Source organism: Fukomys damarensis, unplaced genomic scaffold, assembly GCF_012274545.1.
Source record: "Fukomys damarensis isolate Sample0158 unplaced genomic scaffold, DMR_v1.0_HiC HiC_scaffold_39, whole genome shotgun sequence".
In the NCBI taxonomy this organism is placed as follows: domain Eukaryota; kingdom Metazoa; phylum Chordata; class Mammalia; order Rodentia; family Bathyergidae; genus Fukomys; species Fukomys damarensis.
In genome coordinates this window covers 32,259,295-32,271,410 of record NW_022900951.1, presented here as the reverse complement: position 1 = coordinate 32,271,410, position 12,116 = coordinate 32,259,295, and the positions used below count along the sequence as shown (strand labels likewise).

The 12,116-nt window shown below is 37.5% G+C and overlaps 1 protein-coding gene across 1 annotated transcript in view; it reads left to right on the top strand.

Annotated features, from left to right (window-relative positions):
• The window catches only part of Prrg1 (proline rich and Gla domain 1), a 100,277-nt gene that overhangs the window by 66,354 nt on the left and 21,807 nt on the right, over positions 1–12,116 (top strand). The window contains exon 3 of the mRNA XM_010636191.1: positions 2,993–3,153. Coding sequence (XP_010634493.1) covers positions 2,993–3,153 — 161 coding nt within the window. The remainder of the gene's footprint in view (positions 1–2,992; positions 3,154–12,116) is intronic.

Here is a 12,116-nt window from a genome sequence, read left to right as displayed (position 1 = left end):
TTTTTTTTTTTTTTTTTTTTTTTTTTTTTTGGTACCAGGGATCGTACTTGGGTCCTTGCGCTTGCAAGGCAGGCCACCGAACCGCTGAGCTAAATCCCAGCCCAAAACAAGCTATTCTTTATAAGGATACTTATATACCAGGAAAGAAGGGGGCAGGGAGAAAGTTACTTGAAGAGAAGGGAAAAAAGAAGAGTAGGAAGGGAAGATAGATTGAAAGTGAGAGAAGATATAGGGAGATTGAATCTAATTAATAAACTAGCAAAAACACAGAAACATCAAGGAAGAAACCTTGGGTAGGGGGCAACATAAATTATAAAACAAGGACAGATGCTACAGAATAAAAAGCAATATTATAATTCAATACACAGTTACATACATACACTCTTACACTAAAAAGAGGAGGAAAGAGAAAAAATAGATTTTAATGGTAATATTTAATGCATAAAAAAGTTGAGAAAGGGATAGTTGAAAGGGTTTGAGAATTCAAAGAAAGAGATGGCGAGGAAATATAAATGGAAAATGAGAGAAGATATATGAAGAATGAATCCAATTAGTGAAGCAACAGACTACAAATTAAACCCTATGAACAAATCTTAGTGTAGGAGATCGTGATGTAACAAGGTAAGACACTAAGCCACTATAGAAGAACAGGCAGTAACTAGCACTTATAAACACTGTGCATACCCGTATTTCCCCAGGCACATACAAAATGAAACACAAAGAAAAATAAATAAATAAATAATCCGATTCTGGATTCTGCTTGATAAAATGAAGGTGTGTATGAAAATCATTTTTAAATTATTCTTCCAGAATTCTTCTCTGTTTCTGTCGAAGTAGGAGAGCCCCATTTGGAGAAGAAAGGAAGATGAGCTCTGCCCCTCTGTGGTTGTGGTTGAGTTCTATAGTAGATTTGCTAGTGGCAGGATTTAACTCCATACCTAGAAATGAGGCCATCAGAAAATCCAAACTGAATCTGTCACTTCGTAGTGTATGGGTAATTCTAGATTGTAAGCCACAGCCTTGCAAATTTCTGTGCTCTAGACATGCCTTTAGAGACCTGGTTGGCCCGTGACTGCATGCTGCTGTATTAACCTGGAATGCCGCTGACAAGATCAGAAGTGATTAGGGCATAGGGTCTGTGTTTTTATTTGGGGTAGTGGGTGATCAGCCTTTTGCTGGTTTCTGCAGAAGGGGTGCCCCCAGACTCAGATCCCCTCCCACTGCAAAATCCCTCATAGCTGAATTCACTCACTGCCTTGTGCTATATTCAAACTACTGTTTACACTGTCCATTTAGCTCCCCTTCATCGCCTCTATTCTCCCTGCCCAGAATTGCATCTCCTGTGAGTCAGGGACTGAGGTGTTTCTCCTGATCTTTGTGATTTTAGTTTTACTTTGCCACAGTCACTTTTCTCCTGGGCCAAAACTATTAGGGTGTGTATTTGTTTCCTCCCTGTAGCTTGGTTGCAATTATGTCTTGGGATTATGGAAAATGTGGAGATTTTTCTGAGAGTAGGTAGAAGGACTTAGGATGGCTTCCAGGCCCCAAATTCACCCCATCCATTTCCTGCCTGCTCTACCAAGGCAAAAAGTAGAGGCACCTCCAAACTGTCTCCAGAAGCCTACCCTGTGCATGTGGAGAATTTTAAAATTATAGACATGAGTTGAGCGGAGAGAGTTATGAGAGAGTGAATGTGCCTTGTTCCTAGATTCTATTATGCAAATATCTTTATGCAATAGCTGGAGAAAATAAAACAGTATTTGTAGATATGTTCTTTTGGAAGGGTTTCTTCTGTCTGTATGAGCTACATATTCCTAAGTGCAATTTTTCAGTTACAAGGTCATTTTCTGGTTTCTGGGCTGCCCATCCTCCTCCCTAGGGATCTTCTAGCCCTTGCAGGTGATAAAGAAAAAGAGGCTATGTTAGAGCCACCCAGCCTCCAAAGCAAAGCAGAGGGCACCTGCTTATGGATCCCAAGATTGGCATGGGTTGCAGAGACTTGTCATTGTTATTTTTAAATCCTTAATTGTTTTCCATTTACTTCAGAATATTCTTTGAAAAATGTTTATTTTGCCATCTTAAAAGTTTGGTATTGTGCCTTCTCCCACGTTACAAATCTATAACATTAGTAAATATTTTTACATTAGCAGAGATTAAATTCTGGTGTCTTTGTCTTTATGTCTCCAAACAAATAAAACACTGTTAGAAAGCCAGAACTGCAGTAGAATTTAAAATGTATTTGTATATAAAAATTTTAAAAAATCGTCTATCAGCACATATATCTATTTCCTAATTTAATTTGTGGGGTTTCATAAATTTATCTTGAATAATGTTTATAGGATATGCCTCTATAAATCATGTAAAATAATTTCTAAGGGTAGTGAAATGAGTTGGGGTATATTGAAGTATCGTTACGCTATATTTAATGTAATTGCATATAGAATGAAATTGCTAATAGCATTTCATTGGAATGAATTATGATCAAATTTTTCTTAACTGCTTGATATAATTTTGTCACTATTTTTACAAGTTAGAGTTCTCTGGGTTTGTATTATTGAATCCATTGGAGTTTTACTTATTTTTGGCTAGAAGGACGAAGATTCATAGTTGAGAGACTGGCTTTTGATCTAGTTGCTGCTGTCCAATGGTAGAATGCCTTGGGATATCCACTTACAGTATTGAATATAAGTAGTGCAAGCATTATGACTATATTTAAACACTCATCATTGGCAGGAATGTGCTAAAGTCTGAATATAACATGGTAGATTATGTCATTGTCCCTACCCAACCAAAAGGATATTTTCATATGATGTGGGAGGAGGCAGATGCGGTGGTTTGGAACTAAATGTTACTTTGCTGCTGACTCACAGAAAGAGGTTAAGGGTGTTGTCTATGTTTTCTAAAGAGCATCTGGCATTTTTCATCTTGTTTATGAAGCTTCCATATGAGTTCTTTATTGCATTTTTATGCTTATTATTATATCTCTTTTTAGTTTTCCTCACAGAAGAAAAGGCCAATTCTGTATTAAGACGCTACCGAAGAGCTAATACGCTTTTTGAAGAAATCAGACAGGGCAATATTGAACGTGAGTGCAAAGAAGAGGTCTGCACATTTGAAGAAGCCAGAGAAGCTTTTGAAAATAATGAAAAAACTGTAAGTATAATTAGCAATTTAAGATTCTCACATATTTGGCTACCTTTTTTTTGGTATACTTGAAATCTATATTCCCAGAGTGCACATGCTGCTGTCAATTAAAAGCTGCTTTTGTGAAGAATTATGAAAGTAACATCTAACTATTATCTCTGTGTGGGAGAGCGCGTTCACTTCTCTGACGGCTGATATGTCTTTGAGAGCCCCGTTTCCATAAGATTCTGCTGAGCTGAAATTTATCATCCTGGCAAGGGACAAACATTTAGTTCACACGAGGCTGTGATCTGGAAGGTTAATAATGTCATAACTACTATGCCCAATCAGAGATAAAGAGTGAAGGAAGCTAATGGAAATGGACAGTGTTTTTACATGTTTTAGTTCTTGTACAAAAGAAGAAGCCACATCTGGTCCTCCTTCCCTACTCCCATGTAGTTATTCTTCTTCACCTCTCTTTATTCTAAACTACATGCTGTTTAAGGAGATCAAGGATGGGAAAACACAAAGGCAATTAAATTCACATAGTTTTGCTCCATACTTGGCAATTACATTACCAGAAGTATTTACTGTATGACAGTCCAGTCCTGTGCACCATGAAATAACACTGGATTCTAAACAAGCATTGTCCAACGTACGCCTCAAAATATGCCTCAAGCAACAGATGCAGAAAAGTTTTAAGGGAAGGGGTTTTGCTGTTTTATTAGATAGAGAGGAAAGCGTGGGTAAGACAAAGGGCCTGAAACCAAGATGCTAAAAGAAACATGATTGCTAGATTTCAGGGTGCACAACAAAAGCAAAAACACTTGATAAAGTGATAAGCTGTGAGCTTCCTCAGCTTTGCAGGGGTTTATTATTGTGTATACATAAGATACAGATCTCCTTTTTTCACATGGCTATCAGGTGTCCAAACATCACTTAATGGAAAGTTCCTCTTCCCCTAGTGATTTTAGTTATCCTCTACCAGGTACCTAAATTTCATATGTGCTTAGTCTGTTTCCAGACATTCAAGTTTAATGAACTGGGCCATCTTTCTGCTGAAATGCTAGAAGCACACTGTTATAATTATAGTGGGTATGTAGTAAGTTTTCGTGGAAATTAGAACTATTTCTCCCATACATGATCTTACTTCAGTGGTTTGTGAGCTGTTCTCGCATGCTTATGTTTACATATAAATTTTTGCTATTAACTTCTGTAGTTCCAGAAAAAAAATTTTTTTTGGTATGTTTACTCAGTTTTTTTAGTTTGTAGGCCTTCCTAAAAAAAAATCTACTTTTTGCAAACAGTTTTTCTAATCTGAGTATGTAATAGCTGTCTGTTCATGTTCATGTGGTTGTTGACCTCCAGACCTCATTACCGTTCAGGATTCTTCCCTCTTTTTCCATCCTACATCCGACCTGCAAGTAGTTGGTTCTGTGTAGTCTTGCTTCAGCTGTTTTTTTTTTTTTTTTTCTCTGTTTTTTTTTTTTTTTTTTTTTTTTTGTTACTACTTTACATCTCCTTCATCACTACCCTGTCATCCCTATTTCTTGCTTTCTCTCCTCATAATTCATTCTCAGGACAACAGGCTATACTGATACTTTAAAATCTCTTCATTCAGGTATGGGGGCACACACCTGTAATTCCAGGATTCTAGGAGGCTGAGGCAGGAGGATCACATGTCTGAGCCCAGGCTAAAATTTCTTCTCCACAACCATTTCCTTCTTTAGCAAAAGCCAAGTGCTCAGAGTTACCTACATGATGCACACAATCATTTACACCCCACATTTCCACTTCTCTACATTTGTTGTTGTTGGATTTTTGTTTTTTTGAGACAGAGTCTCTCTATGCAGTTCAGGCTGGCCTTGAACTCACTATGTAGCGCAGGCTGGCCTGTGACTTATACCTGTCACCATCTTCCTGCTTTAGCCTCCTCAGAGCTGAGATTACAGGCATGTACCACCATGCCTTGCTGCAGTTTTATCTTTACCACATCTCCTATGACACTCAACCCCATCTGCACTTTGCTGTAGCTTTCTTGTGCCTCCTCGCACACATACAGAGGACATGACCTGCCTTTGTGGCTTTAATCCTTGCTCTTTCCTTTTCCACATGAAAATGTCTGAGCTCACTGATCACTCTGTTCTTTATTCAGGTTCACTCTCTTAGTGAGGAAGTATCCTATCTGAAATTGCAAATTTGAGTCCCTTCCATGAATTATTTTTTTCCCAGCACTTATCCCCATTTAACATCCATTTGTTCTATTTGTTAATTGCTGTCTGCCCAGGATTGTTAGCTCTGTTGCAGCAGCGTTTTTGTCTGTTTTGTTCATAGTTATGGTCCCTAGCAATGCTGGCACATAACAGGGGCTAAATAAATATTTGATGAAGAAATGAACTAATGGCTTGGCATATTGCAAAATACATTTAATGCATAGTAAGAAGTGATTTAAAACTTGCTCACAAGTTGGCTGAGAGATGTGGACTTGAAAATGGTTTTGTTATGTCTGTTACTTTCTTTATAGCTTTAAAGTCTATCATCCAACTTTGCTTATGCCATTAAAATCATACCATTTGCAATAAGGTGTGCTGGACAGCTTTTCATCTAAATGTAATAAAATTGGCACTCTTATCCTTTGCTTTAGAGTAACTATTTCAGATTAGTATTTGTTAAATGCAAGAAGAATCTAGTGTTGGCAACACAGTTTCCTCTTAATTATGTTAGTGAAGAAAATGATTGAGATTTGCCTTTTGCTCTTAGACTTACTAACTTTTTGTTTGCTAAGTTTGATCATTCAGAACAGGCTCACTCATATATTTTCTTCATTCCTAGATGTGGACTATGTAAATTTAGAAGTCTATTTTCAGTAGAATGTTTATTTGTAATGCTTTATCTAATTTGGAACACAAGTATAATGATACAATGGGAAAATGTATTATTGTGCTTAATGTTCCTCATTTTAACCTGGGGCAGATTTATTCATATGTTATCTGGTGAATACCAACTATATAATAGGCACAGGACATACAGCAGTGCATAAGACCAGGGTGACCAAATTTTTTCATACTATTGTAAATAAAAGTAACTAAAACTCTTTGGAGTGATGGCTGATTGTAGTGTGGGGACATACTGTATTACCAGAAAGTAAGGAAGTTGGGCCGGGGATTTGGCTCAGTGGTTCCGCTGCCTGCAAGGGCCATAGTTCGATCCCCCGTTAAAAAAAAAAAATGAAAGAAAGAAGGTAAGGAAGTTGTAAAACAAGTAATGTGAGCATGTCTCAGGGACTCAGGTACCATCCTGAAGGAGCCTTTATTGGCCAAAACTGAACAGCTGAAGTGACAAAATAAATAATGTAGTATTGGATTATAATCAAAAGCATGAATACATAGAAACGCATAATAATACAAATAAATGAAAAAAATAAGTGTGAACAGAGACAAATCAATAGTACAGACAAACTCAAATTATGCATGCAAGTACTCTTTCCTCCAGGAACTAGAGCTTAATTCTCTGACTCCTTTGAATGCAGCCAGAATTTAAAGGTCTGCTTTGGAAGAACAGAGGATGGAAAGGGAAAAATCTGACATACACTACTTTGACTAGGTGATCAAGTTAAGCATTATAAATGATGAATTGTATACATGATACGCTTAGAAGGCACTTGATTTCTGTGTAGTTTCCCCCAAACCCATAGCCCCAGTTCAATTAATGAGAACGCTACAAAGAAATCAAAATTAAAAGACATTCTATAAAATATATAACTTTATTAATCAGCTCCCATTTTTGTGCCCAAATACCTGAGAAAATCAACTTAAAAGGAGAAAATATTTATTTTGGCAGTTTAGCTGAGATGTTTTAGTCCATGTTCATTTGGTCCTGTCACGTAGGGCTTATGGGAAAGCGGAACCTCATGGCAGAGGACCTGTGGCAGTGAAGGCCTGCTCATTTTATGATGACTAGAAAACAAAAAAAAGACAAGAAAAGGCTAGGATCCCAATAGTTCCTTCAAGGGCATGCCTCTAATGACCTAACTTTCTCCCAATAGACACCCCCTCTCAGTAGTGCCATTGGCTGGAGACTAAGCCTTCAACACATGGACCTTTGGGTGACATTTAAGATCCAAACCAAACAGGGTGTGGTAACACATGCCTGTAATCCCAGCTACCCTAGAGCATGAGACAGATTCAAGGTCAGCCTGGGCAATTTAGTGAGACAATGTCTCGAAATAAAAATAAAAAGGGCTAAGGGTGTAGCTCAGTGGGAGAGCACTAGACTAGCATGTGGGAGGCCCTGGGTTCACTCCCCAGAACTGCAGAATAAAAATAAACTCATAACAATGCTTACTAAAAATTGTAAAACTATTCTTTCAAGGTTATTAAAAACAAAAGACTGACTGGGAAACTGTTACAGACCAGAGGAGACTAAAGGAACATGATGATTAATTGAAATGTAGATTACATTCTCAAACAAAAAGGATATCAGTGGGAAAATTCGAAAAATACACATTTAGAAATATCTTATTAACAAATGCCCCATGATAATGTATATGTTAGCACTAGGGTAAGTGATGAGGGGCATAGGAGAACATTTTGTATTACCTCTAACTTTTCTGTAAGTCTAAAATTATTCCAAAATTAGAGAGTTCATTTAAAAATGTACAGTCCAGGGTTCACAGGTCATCATGGGGCCAGGGAACATGTTTTAATATATCCTAAAGTAAGTTGTTTAGCTAAAATCATGTAGTTACAATATTCATTGAGCTGCACATGAGTATAATTTCCAGGGTGTGAATGACTGTCTTGTCTGGATGCATCATCCTAAGTCTTTATCCCATTCCCTGTACTTTTCATGCTCCAAACTACCTCCAAGTTTTGGCTGTATTTTAGAAATAGTTATTACTATTTAAGGGCTTGAGATCTAATTTGAACAATCTCCTTTTAAAAAAATACTTTTTATTCTGAAATGTTCCAATTTAGTTTTTCGTAGAAATTGTTGAAGGGAAGGGAAATATGCAGTGCTGATTCAAAATAGGATATGTTAAAAAGCTACAGGGGAAATCTTTGAGCCCATGGCAGGAGGTACCATGTAGACACTTGTGGGTGGGGATAGTAATTATAAGAAGAGTTCATTGGGCCGGGGATTTAGCTCAGTGATTCTGCTGCCTGCCTCCAAGCACAAGGACCCGAGTTCGTTCCCTGGTACCAAAATAATAATAATAATAATAATAATAATAATAATAATAATAATAATAATGAAGAAGGAGAAGGAGAAGGAGAAGAAGAAGAGTTCATTGTCTGAGGTATTTAAGAATTGGTTGTTAGGTTCCTGGAGATTACTCATTTCATTTGCAGGCAGAATGTCAAATTTGTTGGCACTGTTAGGGATACTCCTGTTTCACTTTGGCTCTCAGAATCTGCTGATGGCACTTGAGCTGGATTTAGAAATTTGGCCCCACCCTTGATGACTAAAGGCTAGTGAAGGATGAGGGAATTCAGGAAGGGAAGTGGAAATCAAATGTGGATACAGACAAATAGGGGGTGTCCTTGAGGGATCATTGGGGCCCTGTTCCAACCATACCCTACGCCTTTCCACATCATCCCTAGATCCATTCAAGGCCCTCTTGGGTGAGCCAGATGGAGCATTTCCCTTTAGACAGAGGTAATTTCCTGGGGTTCCCAAAGTCTTCCTCACTGCTTCTATTGGGACCTCTAAAAATAAACAGGGCTGAAATATGTCAATTTGTCAATTGGTATTTTGAGCTATTATAGGGATGAGGAAGATCTGACATCTGCAGCCAGACATCACATTTTCCCTTCTCTGATCATTCATAGTCTTTAATGATCATATAATTGACATTATTTTTTTTTCAGTTGTTATTTTTACTAGTACGTTTGTGATACAAAATGACACATTCCTTGTGGGGAGTTGGTACATATATGTAGCACATCTCAATTCTTGTTTTACCCACTTCTCCTCTCCTTCTTCCTCCATCTCTTTGTCGCCTTCCCATCTGCAAAAGATCTATCTCCCTATATACTATTATCTATCTTTATTTTGCTCTTACATTTTTTTATTTCTCTTGTAAGAGAAATATTATCTCAAGGTGCATCCGTTTTCCTACAAATGACCAAAGATTATCCGTAGCAACAGAGTAGTATTCCATTGTGTGTAAAGACCACATTTTCTTTATCCATTCACCTGTTAATAGACATATCGGCCACTTCCAAAATTTAGCTACTGTGAATTGTACTTCTATAAACATGGTTATACATGTATCTCTGTAGTAAAATGTGCTTAACTCTTTCAGGAAGATATCTAGAAAGTGAATATCTGGGTAAAATGAAATTTCTAGTTTTAGTTTTTTGAGAATTCTCCATATTGATTTCCATAATGGTTTTACCGGTTTACATTCCCACCAACACTGTAGAAGGGTTCCTTTTTCCCCACAACTTCACCAATATATGTAATTGTTTGATTTCTTGATTATAACCATTCTTTCTGACACCAGATAACTTTTCTCACACCTGTCCTTGGAGACTGGAAACTGGTGCGGTGAAGCAGGAACATTTGTTTTCAGTTGGAGAACTGGCTGCCCCATGGATTGAATATATAATACTGCATATTATAAGCAGCAGTGTGTAGTTATGATGTCCTGATTAACCTGAAATATGCTTATTTACCCATGCCTAACCAGAAGGCACTGAGATAATTCCAGACCTCATCAGGACATCCTGTTAGGATTAATTTGTTGGAAGAATTTCTCATTGATCTGGTGGAAGGCCGAGGGTCCCTTGGCAATATTGTCCCGTGCACCATAGTTTAAGGTTCGATCAATAATGAATCAGGTGTGTCAGAAGACCTTGTCTTGCGTAGCTACTTTGGTTAATAGTCTAAACTCTTTCTGAAACAAGATGACATACTTTTTTAGGCATTTTCAGGCATAAAGTTCCTATCCAGTTCCATTTATTTTTCTACAAATGATAAGGTATAGTACTTTACGGTTGGATAATTCTCTATTGTGTGTATGTAGCACATTATCCATTCATTCATTAATGGGCATCTCGTTTGAGTCCATAACTTTGCTTTTGCTAATAGTACAGCAATAAACACTGGCATGCAGGTGTCTCTTTGTTGTGTTAATATCACATCCTTAGAATATGTGCCCAGAGTTGGGAAAGCTAGAGCATTAATTATGTTAAGTGAAGTGAATTGTACAGAAAAGGACAAATACTGCATATTCTTTTTCATATGTGCATGTTTCAAAAAAGGTGATCAGAGTTTGTAATAGTGATTACTGTAGGCTTGGAAGGGTGAGGATAGGGAATTAGAGCGAGGCTGGATAATGTGTACCAGAACACACCACCATAGAAATAATAAGTTCCAGTGTTTTACAGAACAATAACGTGATTACAGTTAACAAAAACTTATATGTTCACAAATAGCTGCAAGATAGGAACCTAAGCCTCCAAAGTAATGATAAGGACATGGAAATGTTAATTACCCTGATTTGATCAGTATGTATTGTATATATCCATTGAAATATCACCCTGTACCTTATAAATATGTACAATTGGTAATGTTAATCAAAAATGTTTTTAAATGTTTATGAGGATCAAAATATTAACTATCCTGATTTGAGTATTACACCTTGATACAATCCCAAATTACCACACTGAATGCTTTACATTTTTACAATTAAAATACTAATAAAAGTTTTTAAAAACTATTCTCTATTTAAAAATTCACTGTTCAATGTGCTTTATTTTTACCACTTCATCTTCCACTCCTTCAGCTGCTACTAGACTTTGACCTTAAGATCTGGAGATAAAGGTAGTGGGCACTGTCTGTTTTCTTAATTCTTACGTTTTCCTACTTCTCTCTCCTGTAAAAGTTTTAGGACATTAAGAGAGAAAGGGAAAGGTGATAGAGATTTCTTTAACTTAACTGATATTGCTATAGCCCTTTGTTCACTAATTCTTTGGTAGGCCTAGTTGTGAGTTGGGTAGGAAGTACACAGTGCTCTTCAAAGGGGGCCTAGAACAGGCCTACCCATAACACAGTTCCCAGCAAGTGCAGTTATGGCTCCATGTTGGCCTCCTAACTTCCTCAACCAGCTCTTGCCCTGCCATACCTTACTTCCTTGCTGTTGTGGTTCTTTGCCTGCAGACCTCTTCGGCAGAGTAATGCCAACATGGCCCAAGCTTTCCACAATATCCATCTAACTTATAGAAAATCACTACATATTCTTTTCAGTGGAGGTGAAGTTCTTCTCTATTACTAAACCTGTTCTCTATGTTGTTTTATTCCTCAAATCCACCTCAGCACTCATATGGGGCATGTAGGACAGGAGTGATGTAGATGAGCCAGGCCACTGCCTGAGCAGACATCTATGCAGAAAACAAGATGTCAGTGTTCTTTCAGGTAACTATAGCAGGCTTGCTTAGAGCTCCCTTTAGATGGTCCAGCCAGTATCTTTGAATCTATTAGTGTGTCAGACTAACCTAGTCTCTATAGTAGTGACCATAGTAGCCCTTTCATCCTTTGTCCTGCTTCTTTGGGATGATTGATAGATAGTATTGTCACAGTTAGGAAATGGCTCATGTATCCAGTAATGAGTTGCAACTAGTCAGTGGAATTGATGAAAATAAAACTCTCAGGATGTGAGTGGCATGTTAGGGCAGCATTTTGCTTGGTAAATATTTAGGGTATCTACTATTCATCTGAAAGATGATGTCACATGCCTTTCATAGCATGCTGGGAGGAGGTTAGCTAGGAATTCCAAAAACATGGGGCTACCTCTTAATTAACAAATAATATTCCTGGGCCAAATACACTAAGCCTGTCCCTCCAACAAAGGAAAAGGAAGAGCAAATGAGGCTGAAATATAAACCCCACTAGGCATAACACCAATTTTATCATAAAGGTGCAAAAATTTGGGTGTATAATACCCACTTTTATTCTTTTTTTTTTTTTTTTTTTTTGTTTTGGGGACT